General features: G+C 33.9%; 1 protein-coding gene across 1 annotated transcript in view; it reads right to left on the reverse strand.

Annotated features, from left to right (window-relative positions):
* Positions 1-668: 668 nt before the first annotated feature.
* The window catches only part of SCN3A (sodium voltage-gated channel alpha subunit 3), a 109,163-nt gene continuing 87,552 nt past the window's right edge, over positions 669-22,279 (reverse strand). The window contains 11 exon segments of the mRNA XM_002926919.4: positions 669-3,933; positions 3,935-4,041; positions 4,554-4,824; positions 6,308-6,412; positions 7,489-7,626; positions 8,456-8,509; positions 9,386-9,658; positions 12,035-12,157; positions 18,328-18,501; positions 19,251-19,405; positions 20,767-20,887. Coding sequence (XP_002926965.2) covers positions 2,845-3,933; positions 3,935-4,041; positions 4,554-4,824; positions 6,308-6,412; positions 7,489-7,626; positions 8,456-8,509; positions 9,386-9,658; positions 12,035-12,157; positions 18,328-18,501; positions 19,251-19,405; positions 20,767-20,887 — 2,610 coding nt within the window. The 3' untranslated portion in view covers positions 669-2,844.

Consider the following 22,279-nt stretch of genomic DNA (forward strand, 5'->3'; position numbering starts at 1 on the left):
TTTTTTTTTCAGCTGAAGGCTCTTGTGACTATTTTGGAAGATAATCATTTAGCTATAATGCATATCAGCTAATAGAATACTTGGCCAAAATTATATGATGGGATGCATAAAAAGGCTAAGCATTTTGCAAAGTAATACTTCACTTCTCTGTGGTGTTGGTGAGATCTGAAAATTGGCTTTAGCAGAAAGAAGCCAATGAATTCTTCTGAAATTAGTTTATATCATTTACATTGAGGAAACTATGAAATGCTTATTTAGATCTACTTTGCCTTACAACTGGGGTTTTCCACTGAGAATAAACATTTGCTTTTGAGATGACATAAATCCAATGGCCCTGGAAAAAAGTTAACATAAATTAATTATGTTAATTACTAATATTAATTATTAATTACGTTAATTATTAATAATTAATACATTATATGTAAATAGTTCATGAAACATATTTAATAACAAAGTATATAACCTTTGCTACCTACTAAGAAATTTGGTGAAGGCATCAATAACACCGAGAGGAGTTGAGATTAAAATTCTTACAGCCAAGGGAAGTAATTAGTATTGACAACCACTGTCAATGACTACTGTTGTTGTTATTGAAGCTGCAAGTTGGAGCATGTGGATTTGATCCTTTGCACACAAAAAAGTTCACAAAAACTGCTTTTCAGAGCTTTTATTCTGTGGTACTCCTTGGTGAATCATGTATTAGGTTGTTATAAAGTGCATGTGAACTTTTATGTATACAAATGTCAGACCAAGTACAGGTTTCATTAATTATGTATATTTTAAACATCCATCAATTAAAAAAAAACAGAGGCCAAGAAATTAAATATAATAAAAAATGAAATATTTATTCTTTTGGCTCAATAATGACGTAGCTCACCATTCTTTTTAGTAATAGCAATTCCCTGCATGCAGTTCATTAGTACACTACAAGTAAATAGTTTTGTAAAAGGTTAACATTAAACTTTTGGTCTGTGCAAAAAACAAAATTTATATTGTGTTAGGTAATTGCACAACTTTGCCACTTCGTTCATGGCTAAAAAGGACAGAGCCCATGTTATTTCTCTAATAGCTCTAGTGTAGCAAGAATTAAAAAAATAAGACTAGTCTGCATAAGCAAATACTACAAAAGTTTGAGTAAAAAAAAATTTCCATGAATAATGGGTAATATTGAGGCAACCATAGTTGGTAAAAAAATGATCTAAGTTTGAATGTTGACCAATGTATCTCCTATTGGAATGGTAGAAAATATATTATAACAAAGAAATCCACAAAACCCATTGTCTAACTTTTATTTTAGGAAATTATCCATTGAAAAGTCTTATGGATTCAAAAGTTTGGAGTTGTGATTAAAAATAAAAAGCAAAAGCATAAAGTAAAATAAATTGCCATGTCATCAACCTGAAAATAATTTTCTTATGTACAAAATGCAACAAATAAAATTGATCATATTTTTACATTATTTATATTTAAACAAGTTTTGGACATATTTTTAGCAAAATATGAAGTATAGGTTTTGACAATAGGCAGTACGCAGTGTGTTTTTTTGAAATATAGAGAGACACCATATGACACTCAAGTTGAATTAAAAATGCAAAAGTAAAGGTACTTCTAAGTAACTGCAAGCTATTCTGCTTGACATACTGGATAGAGCTGTTTGAATTCACTCTACCAACATGTGACTTCTTCTAACCAAGGCTTGTGAAGAATGGGTTGAGTAAAATAGAGCAGCATAGGCAATATTAACATGCATTAGTGATAGTCTTCAAACTATTTATGTTTAATGAATGGTACAGGATACATCCCTGTTGGAAGCTCGCAAAAGACACATACACTGTGGTACATATTTGATTTAATAGATGTTGTTTAGCAGAATATATATATATATTCCTGCCCAAACATGCACCACAGGATAAAATAACTATTTACATAACAGGGGGTGTTGAATTGACATAAAATGTCGGCTTTGCTGAGAGTAGAAGATGGCAAAGCAATACCGCAGCAAAAAGTGGGACAACTATTCTAAAGTGACACTTTAGATGTCCTTTTTCTAGATTTTTTTCATTTTGTTTTTGGAAAGCATTTAACCAAATTAAATATAGAGTTCTGGAACTTAGAATAAAATTTGCACTTGCTGAAACAATATTTGCATAAAAATAATCCTTTAAAAATTAGAGGAGACTTTACAGGCACATAACTGTTCAGATATAAACAAATGTAACAGACTAAAACACTTTCAAAATTAAAGCCATCTAGAAAACGGAAGTTGAAATTATTGACATTAGAATATTTTTTTTTTGGTTTTGAGTGCGAATTTTATCTCTCAAAACACTTTTGCTAATTATTTGAGAGACTTATGGAGTAGGAACACAGGGCTCTTATATGTTTTTTCTCAACTTAAACTGCATTTACAAAAATAGTGACGTAGTATTATGAATAAACTATGAATTAGGGAGCAAGGAAATTCACTAGAACAAATTTTGTAAAAATATGGCAGATATGGAAGTTAAAAATAGAGTGGATGCAAGTACTGTACTAAAGGTGTTTGGTGTAGTTACAACGATCACTTTGCACAATTATCCCTACAGTCTAGATAGCCATTGAATTTCTCTTCAGCAGTGTCAGCTGGTAATGAAAACAGCAACCTCTTGTCAATCTTGTTGATACCCTGACTCACAGAGTTGTAGTGATGGAGAGGTCACTGTCTTGTTATAGGCACTGACCATGAGTATTTATTAAAAGTCAGTTTGGCATAGACCTCCTCTGGGAGTGAGTCCAGTTGACACATAGACTTTACCATCATAGGCTGTAAACAATTGATCACAAAGATAATTCTTTGTTTCTTTTTTACTTTTGATTTTCCCTGACCTCTTTCCCTTTGCTTTCTTTTTCTGGTTTGTCTTTCTCAAACTTTTCTTTGTCTGGCTTTGTTACACTGTCATAGGAAGGAGGAGATGTGGTAGAGGAACTTCCATCTGTTTTTTCTGGGGTGGAGTTTCCATTTAATTTGTCAATAATCATGTCTTCTTTGATAGGTAAGTCAATCCTTCCTTTAATTGCCTCTTTGTTATATTCACTTGATACCTTTTTTAACCTTTGTCTTAAAAGATAACATCTGAAATTACGCTGAATGATAGCAGCAGACACCTCCTCTTGTTTGCGTTTCAGAGTGGTTGTGATGGGCTCATAGGAGACTTTGGAGGGATTTGACGCCATGAACCGGTCTTCCATCTGTATTCGAAGGGCATCCATCTCTCCACTCTCACCCAAAACACGCTTTGTAAAGGCAAATAAAATGTCGAGGCAGTGGATCCGGTCCCCACTGACCATGGGCAGGTCCATGGCAATGAGCTGGACTTTGTTTGGTTTGGCTATGAGAAGAGGAGGATCCAGGGCAGCTGCGAAATCCGAGAGCTTGGAGAACTCTATAAACTGGGTGGCATCGGGATCAAACTTCTCCCAGACCTCATAGAACATCTCAAAGTCATCCTCGCTCAGGGGCTCTGCACTTTCCTCAGTAGCAACACTGAAGTTCTCCAGGATGACAGCGATGTACATGTTCACCACGACCAGAAATGATATGATGATGTAACTGACAAAAAAGAAAATCCCGACAGATGGGTTCCCGCAGTCTCCCTTAACTGAGCTACCAGGGTGAATTGTGTTGGGATCACAGTCAGGGGGTGCACTGTTGAGAATAGGTGCTAGCAATCCATCCCAGCCAGCAGAGGTGGTAATTTGGAACAGGCAGATCATGCTGTTGCCAAAGGTCTCAAAGTTGAACATGTCATCAATTCCAGCTTCCTTTTTAACATAGGCAAAGTTGGACATTCCAAAGATGGCGTAGATGAACATGACCAGGAAGAGCAGGAGGCCGATGTTAAACAAGGCCGGAAGGGACATCATCAGAGCGAAGAGCAGCGTGCGGATTCCCTTTGGCCCCTTTGATCAGACGCAAGATTCGACCAATCCTGGCGAGCCGTATCACTCGGAACAGGGTAGGAGACACAAAGTATTTTTCTATCAGCTCAGCCAGAAACATGCCTATGGAAAAATATAGAAATCAACTAAACAGTGAATATTTTATGCTTATATGAATGCTTTATCTTTTCAAGTTTTTTGAAAACAGAAAGATTGTTATGAGTATAAACTTTCACTAAATATTTGGGTGCCCTCCCTCGTATTAGTAATTAAAGATTACAGAATTCTATTTAATGATTCTATAATGTTATAAAATTTGATTTTTGGAAAAACCAACAAATTAAGTAATCTCAGAGTGTCATAACAATTTAAGATTATATATACAGTTACTTTGAAGTTATCCCCACACGTGAAATATTCTGATTATAAACAAAGATTATTTCTGAAATTTCTAAATACATTGTTTTCTGTTTTTGAATACTGACATTTTTCAGTTAGAGGAAAATGAACGGTAGTGGTTAACTTAAGAATTATACATATTAACATTCTCAGATCTAATTTCCGTATTGCACAGCTGTCAGGGTTTGGGGAGCTTTACCTACAATGGTACTTGTCTGTAATTAAACTATTCTTACCTACAATGGAGAGAATCACCACCACAAAATCAAAAATGTTCCAGCCTATGGTGAAGTAGTAGTATCTGAGAGAGATGAGCTTTAGCACAAATTCTCCAGTGAACAGGATAATGAACACAAGGTTGATCCGGGACAAAACTAGAGTCATATATTTGCTCTGATCATCAGTTTCCACCATCATGGTGACCATGTTGAGGCAGATAAGGATCATGATGCTGATATCAAAGACTTGTCTGGTTACAAAGTCAAAGACCATTCCTTGGAATTTGTTCTAGAAAGAGAGGAGAGAGGTTTATGTGCATATTTCATAAATAATGATCCGGTAAAATTGCAGGTGAAGTCCTTCCATATATGGCCATGAGATATACACCCTTCACATTAGTCTAAACAATTCTTTGTGCTCCATTTCTCTTCACATTAAAATACGAGAAGGAAATGAAAGTCATAAAATTGGAGGCAATTGGCTGTTACTATGCATGGGCTTTGCTTGATTTAAAAAAACGATGATACTTTTTACAAAAAAATTATGAAAACATAATGAGGATTTACAAAGTAGGTTGATACAGGCAGACTTTTAGATGGGTGAATACCCTAATTCATTTATCAATACTTTAGGAATTTTGGTTTATATATTATATATATCTTTCCCTCCTTCAAAATATGTCAGTCATTATCTGTTTTATTCTACCTCTTCTAATTATGGGTGTCTGTGTGTTTGTTATTTATCTTTCTTCATCTGTTCTTTATCTATGCTTCAACAAAAATGCATGACATCTTTTCTTTGTCTTATTAGCAGTCATCTCAGGAGTCACATACTTTCAAAGATCACTGTACTCATGTGGTCATTAAATATAGTTCTATTAGGGAAATAAATTTTTAGTAATTTAGAATAAAAATATAAAATAAAATTTCACAGCTTACTGAAAATCAATTTCATGAATTGACCAAGTTTCCTTCTTTTAAATATATTTAAATGACCTTCGGTAAAGCAGATTTATGCCCTTTTGTGTATCCTGCCCTATCCCCCCTCTTCGTTGCTCCTAACATCAACTCTAAAACTCCTAAGAATATGGTAAAGTGAAGTCATTGATTCACAATTGCTTGTTAAGTCCCCGTTTTGGCAATTACAGGCTTTATGACTTTGGGTACAATTTTTGGGGGGCCTCAGTTTCCTTATGCATCTAAGATAGATAAGTTAGAGTACAGCTCTATGAACATAACATTATTATGTCTTTTCATATATTGTGAATATCTGCAGAGTATGTATTCTGATTCTTTTTCTTTTTTTGTGTATTTGGTGAAACAAACTATTTTGATGGTGCCCTTTTCCTTCCTAAGAAGGTTGAGTATTTTCTAGTCATACGAAATGGAGAGAACAAATAGTATAGAGGGAAGTGATGGGGTGAGATAGGAGTTTTCCAGACTCCATCTATTTAAATGGCAAGAGAGTGCCATATAACAAGATTGGGTACATTCCTAGAAGCAGTAGGTGGCAGCAGGAATACAAGGCTGCTTTGGAAACAGTTATTGGGAACCTCAAGTGGGATGTTTTCAATTGACAAACTGTAAAGAGCATTACCTCCTTTTTAAGAACTTAGTAATTCTTATTGAGTGTGGCAGTTGTAAACGGTGTTAAACAATATCAACTTTTACAGTTAGGGCATATCACTCAGTATGTTCTCATCCAGAGCACTGCCAATTTCATCACATGGAAATAAGGCTTTAGAATATTAAAGAAGATGAGTAATTCTTACTGCTGGCCGAGGTATGGGCTTCTGAGGTTTCTTGGATCCAAGTTTCTTCATTGCATTGTAGTATTTTTTCTGTTCCTCTGTCATAAAGATGTCTTGACCTCCAAAGTAAAGATATAGTATAAAACTGGTTACAATCTCAACATGTGTTACAATAGTATAATGTACAAAAATATTTGAGTCTTTAGTCTTTTCTCAATTTTTAAATGGAAATTATCCCATTTCATATATATATTTATGAATTATATATATATTCTGCTTTTCTCATTTATGTGAAATTCTGAGTACTTTATTATTATGTAAAACCTATAATCACATAGATCTCTGATTAGTACAGGATCCTAACTTGATTATATTATGTTTAGAAGGAGGCTCAGGGGTCTCAAATATATTTTTGTGAAAGAAAAAAATGTTTTCTTAGTCCATTTCACTGTTTTCTTTCTTTTATTCAATAATTTTAAGTACTTCCCATATGCTAGAAAATGTAACTGTTATTAGAATTAAATAGATATATGAGACACAATATCTTGTTGTCACGTGGAGTAGGAAAATGAAAACAGTTGGAAAATATATAAGGATATATAAAAAAGTATTGTAGAGATCAAAATAAACCCTAAAGACTAACAGGCTTTATATAGGAGGATACCCTTAAGCTAGGCCTTAACAGATGATTAGAGGTGTGCTAGGCAAAGCATTCCAGGAAAAGAAAATACCCTATATAAAGTCATGGATGTACAAGAGCATGGCTTGTTCAGAAAGGGCAAAAAATCCATGTAGCTATGTGTGTAATGTGTGTTAGTCGTGATGGCAGATATAGACTGAGGAGTAGGGAAGTAGATATAGAAATGTGGTGTGGGAGAAAATGAAGCTAGAAAACTGGGTGGAAATAATTCCTGAAATTCTCTGTAAGCAAGGGTAGAGCATTAGAGGAGGCCCACTGGATGTTTTGAAGCAGTGGTCATATTTTTTTGTCACAGAGACAATATAGCAGCTCTGCAGAGGACGGACCTAGAGAGGAGCAACCAACTAGAGGCTTAAACTCTGAAGCTGAACTGACCACACAGTGAACTGAAAAGAATATAAAAATGATCTAAGTCTGTGTTGACTATGAGTATCCTGATTATTCGGATGTACAGCATACAGAACCTCAGAATGGGGAAAACTGAGAGCTGAGGAATACTTATCTTCTTTTTCTGTTGGTTGAAGTTATCTATGATTACACCAATGAATAGATTCAGAGTGAAGAATGACCCAAAGATGATAAAGATGACGAAGTATAAATACATATATAGATTTTCTTCATATACAGGCTGAAGTTTTACCTAAATAGTATTGAAAATATTAAATAATATTTAAAAACATAATAAATATTTCAACTAAGTTAACAATTTGGTGAGTGTTCTTACTTAATCTAGAGCTATTTTTGCCTTGCTCTGAGATACTGTTCTGCAAAAAAAGTTCTTTTTTCAAAGTAGTAGGATCTAAGATAATGAAAATTTGTAATTTTTATGCTTGTTGTTGAATCTGTTTTTCTATTGTGGCTTACCTGTACATTTTCTTTAGAGTAAATGACAGTGGTATAACAAGAAATATTTTGAACCTATTATTAGTCTTATAAATTTTTTTGCAGCATTTTAAATTTGGGTCTGGAGATGTTGGTTCTTGAAGATATTACTTTAATAATAGAACACCAACTTCTAAGAGGAATGCAACATAAACAGATACGTTCTGAGGAATTTTTTTTTTAATTCGTATTTTCAAAATTGAGTTTCCCTGAAACGTGCTTGCTTTTTTCATGATATTTTTGGAAGCTGCTTCACAAACTCTGGTTTATACTTTTCAGGGATAGGGAGAGGCAAGTTACTTTCTCATGAGCGATGTTCCTGATCTTTAGTCTCATTTATGGACCAGTTTGATGTCTTCTGATCCATGCAGTTAGATATCCTTTCATAGTAGATATATGTATCAGACATATATTAACCAAAATATCATCTTTATTGAAGTACATTAGCTTAAGAGGATCATTTCTGTATGAAATTATTAATGTTCTGATTGCATCTAGTATAAAATTCTTGGTCATTCACTTAAATTATTACAAATGTTCACTACAGAAAATCTTTTAACTATAAGTAGTATTTGAGTGATACTTACATCTCGTGAATCAACAGCTGCATACATAATATCCATCCAGCCTTTAAATGTGGCCTGTGAAAAATACATATTTGAATTCTACATAAAAACCTAATCCAAGAATATGGCATTTTACCATACTACAAGTAAGTTTTTGTATGATATCATAAAATTCTGTGTCAAGAGATTGAAATTAATTGAATGAAAAAATTGAATTGAAGTAGAATATGATTGTATTTCGAGTCTGGAATTCATTTTCTTTGTTTCTCTTGGAAGATATTAATTTTTTTCTACACAAAAATTTAACTGGAGGCTTGATTCATAAAATACCCATCTCAGTCTCAAATCCTTTCTATATCAAAATATAAGTTCTGTGATTCAAACCTATGGTGTGTTTAAACACAACTCAGTTGTTTTCATTAGTGAATTACTGATTACTTAATATGTGGTCAATTAAGTCAAAATTATTAAACATTATGCATTTTGAAATCTACTCCATAAGATTTGTATTTCTGCAGATAGTAGAACCATACTCCTTAGATGTTGGTAAATAAATTTCCCAGCTAATAATTTATACATTTAATTCATCACTAAAATATGTACATTGTTATTTTAACATATAAAATTGCTCCTTTGCCAAGGATTGCTAAGGAAAACTAAAAACAGTAATAGTGCTCTTGCACTCAATAATATAATAATAATAATAATATAATAAGAAAAAAACCAGGAAGCAGGACCATATTAAAACATACTAAAAGCTCAATGCTGAGGAAATACATATTAAAATAACTGTAAAACATCTTGAAGTCAAGTTAAGCTAATAGTATATGTGTTATCATCAACTACTTTTGTACTGTCAGATATTAGTTATTCAAACGAAGGACATCATAGAAATGATCTTTTGTGAAACATTTTGAAAACGTTTCCAGAACTCATACAGTGGCAACCTACCACTTGAAGCAATGCAAGATAGCCAGCGCCAACATTATCAAAATTTACTTTGACGTTTTTCCATCGAGCTTGCTTGCCAAGAGCCTGACAGTCACTCAAATTGTTGACTTCACTGACTTCAAACATGTTACCCGTTGTTGTGTTAACACAGTGGTAGAACTTGCCAGCAAACAAATTCACACCCATGATGCTAAAGATCAGCCAGAAGATGAGACACACCAAGAGTACGTTCATGATAGAGGGAATTGCTCCAACAAGAGCATTCACAACAACCTAGAAGAGAAATGAGGATAAGGCTGCTTACAGATCACTAAAATGAAAACCATTCCTTTCATTTATTTATTTAATACTAAAATGGGTGTGAAAAGAGTTAAATAAAAATCTAGGTGGATACGTTGTTTTTTGTGATGTTTTCTAGGACATATTTGATAAGGGAAAACAAACAGTGACACAACTAAAGAGCTAAAGGATTTAAGGAACGCAAAATATGCCAAAGTGTGAAAAGAAATAAAAACCTGATATAGTAAGATGGAGTCAGAAAATGTTTGTATGCTGGGGAGAAAAGAAAAAAAATGCATTAAATACCAACAGAAGAAATAATTGTCATTCAGCAATACATTTTAATTTTCAAGAGTATTAATGAATGGTTGATGATTTGAAAGCATGGTTAAACAAACCCTTTGCAAATTAAGTATTAATAATGCCTTAAATCTGCCTCCTTAGATCAAGTCAACTTTTTATGACTATGAAGAATAGGGTTAAGAATTTACAAGGTTCTTTTTTTCTCTATTGGTAAATCCCAGTTTAAGAAAGTTTATTAAATGAGATGTAATTTATCTCTGGACATAAAAATACCAAATACATCCTCATTATTATTCTAAATCTCTCAGATATTCACTTTGGGGTACATGTTACTTCATCAACCTAAGCTGATCTGTTTCTTGAAGGAGAAATTAAGTTACCTATCCTCTCACTAAATTCAAAAGCTTAAGCTCTATTTTGAAATCCCTAGGGAGGTTGACAGTATTTTTTCTTATCTAATTTAATCTGATTCATATTGGACCCTTTTGTTAAGCATTTAACAAATGAAACTATTAAATGAAACTACTGATTTATTTTAAAATAATGTAAATTTTATGTTAGAAATCAACACCAAAAATTTTTAAATTGATTTAATAGATTTTAAACCTGAAATCCAAAATCATAAAAATTTCATATGCTACTTGAATTGTATTTCTTTTAGAAATTAAGTAATTGACATCAAAACCTGAAATCCAAAATCATAAAAATTTCATATGCTACTTGAATTGTATTTCTTTTAGAAATTAAGTAATGTATATTATACTTGCCATGTTTCTTTGCTACTAAAATTTGTGTAAAATGACCTCCACAAATTTTCTTATTAAATAACTGCATGATACATTTTACCATATTTCATAGCTGGAACATTAATTCTGTCATATGGTTGAATTAAAAATGCCAAACTGAATATGTTTTCAGATTAGAGCAAATATATAAGTTTCTTATTTTGTTCATTACTATCTTCCCTCAGAAAGGAATTGTTAATGTGAAACCATGCAAGCAAATGAGAGCTTAAGTAGTGTCAGTAATGGCAAAGATTGGTTTGAAATTGTGTAATAATTTTTATGAATTTTGTCTTGTGACTTTTTTTTATCAAGTAGCACTGAATTGAAATTACAATGTAAAATCAAATATTTCTTTGCTTATAGTGCTTCTGGGAAGTCTGGAGAATGGTTTCATTCTCCCTGATGAGTGAATCTCTAAGTCAAGGCTGAAGTGTTTTTATTGCTCTAAACAAACCTCCTAACATAAAAGCCTTATGGCCAGGGAGAAATTCAATATCCATGTGCATTTGCATGCTGGATTAAACAAACCTGGCCTTTGGTAAATAGTATTTTGAGGGATGTGACAAGTGGTTGTGTATCTAAATAAGTGTGTAGTGTAGATGCATAAAATATACACTAAAGAAGAGAGCTGAAAAGGAAAATACACATGCTGTGGAAAAAGTGAACCTCATTCAGAATGCTCACTTAAAAGGGTGATCTTTAAAACAAACTCCAGGGGTGGCCTGAAATGCCTAGTTAATTTTTCTAACCCCTTATTTTGGTTGCTTAGGATGTATAGATTTTACCAGAGACTACAATTTAGAGTTGTTTTCTTGTACAATGAGTATTTTTGTTACTGATATTAATTGAAGAAGTAAAGCACACAAAACCATTTACCTTTCATTCATTACCAGTGATTTTTGAGGAATCAAACTGCCTCTTGGGAGGAAGAAAAACCCCTACTAGGTTGAATGTCATAGTAAAAAAAATCATCTAAATATGTATAAGTGATGAAAAGAAATAAATGGCAGCACGTGTTTTTTTGGATGTTGTGGAAACATCCTTGAACTATCATCAGAAGACTTGGATTCCAGTCCTAGTTCTGCCACAAACAATTTCTGAGGACCCATTGAAATAAACATCAGTTTTAGGCGGCTGGCCTTAGCGATATCTAAGATTCCTGCTCTGAAATTCTGTAATTCTATGAAGTAAATATCAGAGGAGTGTGGTACCCCTCTGTATCTAAGTCATTACCTACATTTAATTCTGATATGAATCGTCAGAGAGCTTTTATTCTTCTTACCCTCATGCCTTCAAACCGGGACAAAGCTCTTAGAGGTCTTAAAGCTCTCAGTGTCCGTAGAGATTTAATGGCACCAAGTTCTGAGTAGCCGAGAGCATTGGCTACCAAGCTAACCAAAGAAACCTACAAAAAGAAAAGATATTAATAGTTCACCTGGAAATAAACTGCTAACTAAAGGCATAGGATGTGGTGTCTATTCTTTAGTACCAACTAAATAAAATTCAGACATATCTTGGCAGCCATCATCTTCCACACAGTGGGTTCATCTTATATTGCCAGCTTCTTGTCATGTTGTTGCTTTTCTTACCAATGAAAACAATCTTTGCTCATTTCTATAAACATGTAAACCCTTCCAGTTAGATATTTAACCCCCGGGACCCCTTTCAACCTGTGCATATATCACTGATGATTCAGGATTTGGTTCAAAAGCCAGATCCTCCATGGGTCTGTGCTTAATATCATTGATTGGAAATCATGTTTCTCTCCTGAACTTACGTAGTATCTTGGTTATGTGTACTGGAGGCATTTCCCATTTAATAGAATCAATTGATTTAGATATCTTCTTTCCCCGTTCCAGGTCACATAAACTTTTTATGGGCTGGGTTGAAACTTTCTTCTCTTACTGTGCCTAATACTGCCTGGTTAAAATGCTTTAGTCAATATGTGTTGGATAAATAAATAATGGAATAATTTTACCTGAAAAATTTTTTATCAGACCATGTAGTTTAAAAATAATGAAGAAATGTTTTCCAAACTTCTAGACTTATAATTCATAGTGATAATACACCTTCTGATATTTACACATATACTAAATTTTACTTAAATATATGAAAGGTTAAAGAAGACATGCCCTTTTTTGAGAGAAGATTTTATTTGCTTAGATAACAAGATTTATTGAACATTTACTATATGCAAGGTTCTAAGTGCCATATGCTTATAAATCTTAAGAAGTAGGTACTATTACTATTGCCTTTTCACTGGTGAGGGAGTTGAGCCCCACTCCCACACCCTCTCCCCACCCCAAGGAAAGGGATGCATAGTAATAAGAGGTGGAGTTGGGTGGGTCTTGAACCCAAGTGATCTGACTTCAAAACCATATCTTAACCTTTTGCATACATTATCAAAATTTTATTCCTCATCTGAGCCATGAAACACAGAAAATGGTTTGAGTGACTATCTTTTCAGTTCTCGCAAGGACTGTACAAAGGTAGTACTTTCCTTGCTGCATAGGGAGGAGTTAATTCATTATATCCACTGGATGGTTTAAAGGTATTGGAGCTTAATTTCTTGCAAGAAGGGCTGTTGAAAATGGATCTAAATGAATCCTTCCAAGACTCTTGTGAGGTAGGATGGAAACTGATCTGCCCAAGAACACATGGTTTGAAGGGTGACACAAAAACTAGAACTGAAGCTTTAAAGGCAAAGGGAGCCACTCTTCCCTCGTTGTTTAATTTAGCATACATCTCAGAGAATTTAACGGAAAAATAAGTGACTAGTGGCAGGATAATTTATTGAGTTATTCATTTCTGTCTACCATTTGCTGCTACAGAAGACTGGAAAGACGGGAAAGGTTATTAGAGAACATGCGGGCTTCTATGTTCTGGGCTCCTTTGCCTCGGAAGCATTAGCAGCTTCTTTAGGCTTCTGGAGCTCCTGACTGAAGCTCCTCATGCTCTCTTAGTCCTTTATTTGAGAACTGGGCATTTAAAGGGAAGTGGCTGCAAATTCCTCACAACCTAAAGTAAGGAAGCTTATGGTTTGAAAAGAAAAGACAGGCAATGGCCAGAATCAGGGAGTACTGGATGGATAGGAAATTTGGGATTCAAAGGCTGGGAGACACCACTTGCATATAACCACCCCACAGTGGGGTGACTCTGTGAATTTCTAGAGAAGTGGGGTATTAGTGAACTGAGCTGCTTTTATTTATTTTTTATTTTTTACTTTTTAAAAGATTTTATTGATTTATTCATTCGACAGAGATAGAGACAGCCAGTGAGAGAGGGAACACAAGCAGGGGGAGTGGGAGAGGAAGAAGCAGGCTCATAGCAGAAGAGCCTGATGTGTGGGACTCGATCCCATAACGCCGGGATCACGCCCCGAGCCGAAGGCAGACGCCTAACCGCTATGCCACCCAGGCGCCCCTGAGCTTCTTTTAATAGACCTCATTCTAATTTGTGTAGGACAAAAACTAATTTATTGAGTTAACTAATAAAAAAACTTAATATAGCTTAAAGGCAATTTTGAAATAAATAATTTTAAAGATTTGCAATGAACTTAAAATTTGAAGATACCAACACATATTGGTAGCGTGCTTTTTTACCTATTTACTCTGCCTGAGAGTGGTCAAATGACTAGTCTAAAAAAAGGTAGCAACGGACATAACTAGAATTTATGTCTTCTGTTTTCTAGTCCAGTGTGTTTTCCACCTCAGCAAACAAGTCCCCAACCTTTCAACATCTAGTATTTTTATCCTCATTTCTTATGTGTTCAACATAAGAGGCTCTCTTGCTAATGTGTGCAAAGTGTAACAAAAACGCTTTAACAAAAACTGATTTTTTAGTATAAATTTATATGAGTCTAGGTGCCTCACAATACAGCAAATATAGGAAACTGTCCCTGTTAGAAGTTTCAGGGGGATGGTTTGGTTGTCATCCAGACCTTTCTGCATTCCTGTGGCAGCAAGACTGAGAAAGAGAAATAGTGCAGGAGGGATTTGATGGTTCTGAAGAAGACCCTAAGAGTTCTGTGATTGCTTAACAAACCACATAATACGAATGTATTTCTCTTTAAAATGGCTAAAGATAATTTTTTTAAGCTCAGTATGAGCAAGTTGAAATAAAAACCATATAATCACTTCCATGCATTCCAATGATACATTTCAGTCCAAACACTTGCATAATTTTTGATGGCAAAATCTAGAAGCATTCTCATTGAAATGGGCTAAAAGAATATGCCCACTACCAGCGTTATTTATTTTTCTAACATTTTCTGGAAAAAGAAATAAGAGCTATATGAATTTGAAGAGTAGAATTCATTATTTGCAGATATATTTTTGTTGACCTCAAAAAAACCCAAGAGAATAAAGTGAAAAACTATTATAAGCAATACTATAATTATTTTAGGTGCTAGCCGATGTATTTTTTCATATATTTTTTAAAAAGTTGTGTAGGAGTCTCTTGGAACTACATAAACTTTAAAATATTAGCATGAAAAAGTGTAACTTAAAATATTATTTTAAGAAGAACAGAGAGGACTGATCCCATCAGATATTAAAACCAATTATAAATCTGCAAAAATTAAAGCTGTCATATTAGTAGACAAAGAAATGAATGAAACAAAATAAAGTCCAAATTAGACCTAAGACATGCTGAGATTTAGCATGTAGATAAGGGTAGCATTTCAAATGAGAGCTGAAAAAAATAAATGAGAAACAATTTTGAGGAAATTAATATTGGATCCTAACCTCACACCTTACACCAACATAAATTTCAGACTGATAAAAAATTAAAATATAAAAATGAAGAAACACAAAACTTAAACTATAAAACTGGGGAAAAACATAGAAAAATATTTTAATAATCTTGATATGAAAGGGTTTTCAGAAGCATGAACAAACCAAGAAGGGGAAAAAAATAGGACTGGTAGGTTTGACCAAATCAATGTGAAACATTTCTTCATGACAAAAAAACAAAGCCAAGAAACAAAACCCAAATAGGAAAAACAGTCATATCACATGTAACAAAATAGCTTATTTTTAAATTTTATTTGTTTACCTCTTTACTGTTTGTTCCTACCTCCCACAAGGTATAAGCTCTAACAGGGCTTGGTCTGTTCATGTTCATACCTCTTTTGTTTAAAAGGGCATATGGCCCTTTTTAGGTGCTCAACACATTTATTGAATAAATGAATGAATGTTAGGAGGTTGGATAGATAGCCCACTGCAGTCTACTTTTACTTTTAGGTAAGGAATTGAAGAGATTACTTTTTTTACACAGATAAATTTTTCAAGGTTTGAAAGCATATTCTTTCTGGTTTGAAGTACTTCACTTACACCTCAGATTTTTTTTTTTTTTTTGTAAGCTTTCTATAGCTTTTTAGTTTCTTTACATCAATATACCTGATGAACTGGTGAAGCTCTTTTAAGTATGTTTTACTTGTGCTTTAAAAACAGTTTTATCTCTGCATTTACTGAGGTTATATTAATCCACATATTTCCATCCTGGCTTAGTAAAGAATAGATCCATTTAAGAGACCATAACTTGTCCCAAAGTAGAAGGTTTTAATTACCCAGTTTCAGTCTACTAATTGAGACTAAGAGGGAAGTAATTGTTTTTTGGCACATTCTTTGAAATTAAATTTATTCATTTAGACATTATTCAGTGGATACTTAAGTATCCATATTAGATGTCTCTAAGGATATAAACAGGATACAAAACCCCTGCTCTTGAGAGATTTTTGCATCTTACTCATATTTTATAAATATATACATATATATACACACACATATATGTATGAAATACTTGAAGTACAAGGTAGTATTTCAGTAAATGTAAAATTTTTAGTAAATGTAAATATTTCAGTAAATTCAGAATTCTCTGGAGAAGTTCTATCACATTTGTAAATGATCTTCATGCTTGACAAAATCTTTCTGAACCAGAGAGGATTCTTAAATGTATTCAGTGTTCCATCATTTCAGTGAAAAGCTGGAGATTATAAATGCTAAATCCCAAAGCCAGTATGAAAATATAGCATTACATTTATAACAATTAGATAGGAAACCCCTGGAGTAAAGAAGAACTGATTTGAGAATTAGGAAATTTGGACACTAATCTCAGCTTTGTTACTAAGTAGCTGTATTATTTTAGGAAAATAATTTAAACTGAGGCTTCAGTTTCCTAATGTCTAGAATAAAGCCTAGATGATCTTTGAAGCTCGTTCCAGCTGCAGATTATAAGAATATTAAGCGTCCCTTTATGGATAGCTTTTCAGGATAACATTAAAATTCACCTCTATTATCCATTAAAAGCTGACCATGGAACTCGGAAATCATTTCTGGTCTATGAAAGTGACTTGGTAGAAGATTTCTTATCAACTCAAAGGGTTAAACACATTTTGGTTATAGCACTCTAAGTATGTATGTATGTGAGAAAGGGGAGTAGAATTTAGATAGGCCCTTACTTATCAAAATGAGAAAAATAATGCATGTACACATACAGCAATTATTGATTCTTATTGGCAAGTGTTAGAGCTAAAAATAAAGTCCTTTATGATTGCTAGGGAACAGCTAGAGATAGTGCTTAAAGTACCTTGTTTTGTTGGGAGGCTCTGAAGCCTTGTGCAATGGAATATCACAGACTACAAAGAACCAGATGACTGTCATTTTGCCCCAGTGCTTCTTCATTGCTTGGAATAAGAAAATAAGCTGCAAGTCAGACAGATCCTATAATTGGTAATGTTTTTATGACTACTTACCCCAGGGTAATCAGATTCAGAGCAGGGCTCCTACACCTAGCTATGCATGGTAAATTTCTGAATAGCTACTGGGATATATCTAACTACTGATTTAAGAATGGAAATGTATTTTATTGTCTCTGGGGGTATGTGGCCAAATGAATACAGTAAATGGGTTATTTTAACATTTTTTAGTAACAGGTAGTCTAGTAAGGGATTAAAACGCAATCTCACAATTCCTGGCTGTAAGTCTGTCTTTTTTTTTTTTTTAGATTTTATTTATTTATTTATTTGAGAGATAGCAACAGAGATACAAGAGAGAGCACAAGCTGGGAGAGGGAGAAGCAGGCTTCCCACTGAGCAGGGAGCCTGATGCAGAACTTGATCTTAGGACCCCAGGGTCACAACCTGAGCCAAAGGCAGATGCTTAGCCAACTGAGCCACCCAGGAGCCCCAAATCTGTCTTGATCTTTATCTCCTGTAGTTGTTTTTTTAAATGTAACTGTTAATAAGCTAAGTGCTTAGATCTGTCAACAGATTTTTAGTTATTCCCTACCTTGAGGTCCTTAACTTTCAGAAAAAGAACTGTCTGCTTGTGGCATAGAACACTCTCTGTGTTTTCCTTACCACTGTCCACATTTTTGGGACCTCTTCTACTGTTTCCCATGAAACTTTCCTAATTTTTACATTTATTGTAGGCTTTTTTTTTTTTAAACTGCATAGTTGTGTCAGCATTAGTGAAACTAGGTTCTCAAAATCAAGGTTTTAATCACAGGAATATATGAAATGACAAATGTGCCTCTTTAAAAAATAGTTTCATAAAAATCACTCAGGATACTTACATCGACAATCAAGAAATCTAGCCAGCACCAGGCATTGGTGAAATATGTTTGAAATCCATAAGCTACCCATTTGAGGAGCATTTCCAGAATGAATATGTAAGTGAAGACCTTGTCAGCATATTCTAGCATGGTTTTGATAGTCTTTCTCTGTTCGATGTATATATCTTCAAAAGCCTGTGAATCAAGAATGCTTTTATTTTACTTGAATGGCTTGCCTCCCCCAAATACTTGATAAAATTGCTTAGTATAATATTGGTCACAAAGCAGTAATTTGATAAATACTGGCTAATATCTGACAAACATCAGACAAAAGCTAAAGACTAAAACTAACAGAAAATGTTGGCAAGGAAATGTCAATATCTTTACTGATTTAGTATGTTTTTTTCCTGCCTCTCACCCCAAAATCTCTATCTCAATTACTGCTATAAAGACATGCTTTTAGAGAAGTAATATGAGCTCAGGAAATAACTAGAAGTTCTGTTAATGAGGGATAGGCTTGGCCTAGTCCAACATTACTTTCAGTGATTCCCTGACTGATCTGGCTTATTTTGAAAGAATAAATTGATTATACATAAAGAAAATAAAATACACTTTTAGTCCATAAATGTTAATATAATTATTAGGGTGAACTGGATGGTATTTGACATGGAAGTTAACATAGTTACAGAATGTCTCTGTAAATGGTTGTCTCAGTGAGGAAAACATCTATTAGATAAACACCAGATGAGAAATTCCATCTGGCTGTTCATAGTTCTGATTTATTATGTACTGATTTTGCATAGTTAAACCCTGGGTGCCATGTTCTGCCAGGCATAGATATGCCTCCTCTTTTGCTTCTTAAACTCAATGTAAGTTTATGGTATTTTCAGGAAAAAAAGCTATTTCACTAGAACCTGACTCTTACCATTTTGCGTTTCACTTACCAAAGCACCACTGCTGAGAAGAATCATGAAGACAATGAAAGTCTCAAACCAGTTGTGTTCAACAATGCTATAGCAGGTTTTCCGAAGATTCCACCAGACCTTTCCTTTGCCTTCTTCTATACTTACTTGACAGAATGGAAACTTTTTAATACATCCTAAAATATAGCATTAAATATAAGAAATTAGAGAAAAATGTATTTTGTACAACATATGGATTCAACAGTCGCTCACCACAGTAAGTGTAGTCACCATCTGTCACAAAGTTATTGCAGTATTACTGACTGTATTCTCTTTCATCTCTATGACTTATAACTGGAAGTTTGTACCTGTTAATTCCCTTTATCTATTTTGCCCATCACCCTACCCACCTTCTTTGCTTTCCCACCCACCTCCCCCCTTCCTAGAAAATATATCTTAATCTTTAGGAAAAAGTAAACTTTGTTGCTTTCTCCCCATGCCAATCTCAGATCATCATTTACAGGGTAACTGACTACTTCATTCCTTAGTTATCTTCAGCATCCCTTCTATACAATGAATCATTCTCAGAGGCATATATTTAGCTAGGAACCTAAAATTCAAGGAATTACTTTATCTAGAGTTGTGTGAGTATAAATAGTTTCATTTTTAACACTGGTTAGAATGTGTCTTTGCCTCAAGTCCATTGAAATAGGGTCCAAGAACACCTCTCAGGTTTGGGGAAAAGCTCATGTTCAAATAATTTAATTTTTTGATGTGATCCTGAATTTTTCACTTCCTCCTTTTCATGCACAGAAAAGCTCCGTCTTCCTAGGTATCAGCAACTGTCAGTTTTCCCAAGCTAATTTATTTTCAGCCTCAGTGCTTTTCTTAGTTACACCTATGACTCATCTTGTTAGTCAGTATCGCTGTTCCTTTGTCCTCCCCCTCCTAGTTTTCATATTATTTCTCATTTCCATCCATTCTTTGCTCTAACTCTCTGAGCTACTACTATTGGATTAAATCCAATCACATTGAATCAGCAAATCTTTATTGATTTGTGTGCAAGACACTGTACTGATCGTTGTGAGAACAACTACTGTTTTGCCTGTCAAGGCTCTACAATACATCAGCATCCCCAAACAGCTCTAATCACAGCACAAATTAACCACATTTGAAACTGTGAGGGATGGGGTGTAATTACTGCAGCATCTATAAATCAAATCACAACATTGCCAATGAGGTCTGAAGGGATTGCAGTCAGTATCAATGAGATGACATTCCAGAATGCCATTTATCTCATAGGGTTAGCTTCTCCACATTCTGGAGGATAAAGAAAACAACAAAAAAGACATGTCAGATCATCTTAATTGTCCAGGCACAGTCACTGTTATAATATAATTTGGAAATATAGATAAATTAACTTTTCAGAAGAAAAGAGAAAAACAGAGATAAACATGCCTTTACCATTTCTTTGAAATAGTTCTCTCAAGTGAGGTATTTTCAGTCACTGTAAGAAAAGAGGGGAGATTGCATTTTAAGCATACTAGAGCTTGTTTACCTTCAGTAAAGCAAGCTTCCGGTTTAAGGTCTTCCTCAGGTTCAATTTCAGCTTGTTCACCTTCTCGGGGTGGAGCAACATCAACTGTGCTTCCTTCAGATGAGCTGGTTGCATTTAATTTCTAGAAAGAAAACCCCATTGCAAATTGTGATTTTTCTCTCCTTTTATTTAGCTAATTTGTCATAGTGTGAAAAAATGATAGCGATCACATTTGACTCTATTAACTTTGCTGATAAATTATGTACTAACAATTTAACATAATTAATGTCCTAATATTTAAAACAATGAAACTACTGACCTGATTCAGACGGAAAAAGTTTAGACAGCATTCAATGTGGGTGATTTGGAAAGGATGAATTATACTGGTTAATTTGTTTTATGATCTCTATTTGTATATGGATGTCATATGAAATAGTTTAATAAGTTAATTCTCAGGCCAAATCAAAAATAGTTTGATAAAAGTTTGGTATGCTGACATTCACTACTGATTATATTAATTAAAATGCATCAAATTAAATTGTAATTTCCACCTCTTACGATGGAATTTTTCAGAGCAAAGTCCATTACCAGTTGTGTCTAACTACTGTCCATGTTTCTATAATTTTAGAAAGGAAGAGCAGCACATTAACATTAGTCACAGTCATTATATTTCAACTTTGAGCTATATTTTTCCTCTGGCTTACATAATCTTCTTACTTTACTAGCAGAAAAATGATAGATCTCGCTCTCTCTCTCTTTGAACTGCTTAAGTGAGTTCAATACTTGCCAAAGAATTCTAAATGAAATGGAAATTTCTTCATAAATGGCATTGGGTAGAATCTGTATAGACTTTTATTAGGAGCACATTCTGAATTCAACATGTTATCAGGCTGTGAATTTTTCCTTTAAATAAATCATTGTGACATGGTTAGGAAGAGCCACTTTAATGTTACAAGAATAAATATATAAGTACTTTGAGATCACTTGGGAAAACATTTGCAGTGTTGTAAGAAAACAGATGAAAAGACGTGACATACAACACAACCTGGCCAATGGAAAGCTTTTAGGATGAAAAAACAGCACATGGACTTGGTAATGGTTTCTAAGCCCTCATTAACTTTAGTAGCTAAGTGGTAGGGGTCACTCTGCCCTAGCGTTCTGAAAGAGTTAATGTGTTACTGAAAAATCCCCAAATGACTCCCTAAACATTGGTCATATTGGAGGAAATTTAGCTTAAGATTCCTGATTTACTGAAATCAGAACACAAATGTAGTTTAATATTTTATAATGTGAACTAGTTGTAAAGTACTATCCAGATGGTATTTTCTCTGATGTTACTCTGAGGGTGAGGTTAATCATGTCTAACTAAATATATTATGAAAATTAAATATATTATGAAAAATAATTTAAATCAAAATATAATTCTATTTAATAAAATACTCCTAGTCTGGAGTATGCTAATGAGAGAAGCTAGGCCATCATTTTTGGCTGATGGTTCTTAGGATCATTATAGTGCAAGAGTTTTTACCATTAA

Source organism: Ailuropoda melanoleuca, chromosome 2, assembly GCF_002007445.2.
Source record: "Ailuropoda melanoleuca isolate Jingjing chromosome 2, ASM200744v2, whole genome shotgun sequence".
Lineage (NCBI taxonomy): Eukaryota > Metazoa > Chordata > Mammalia > Carnivora > Ursidae > Ailuropoda > Ailuropoda melanoleuca.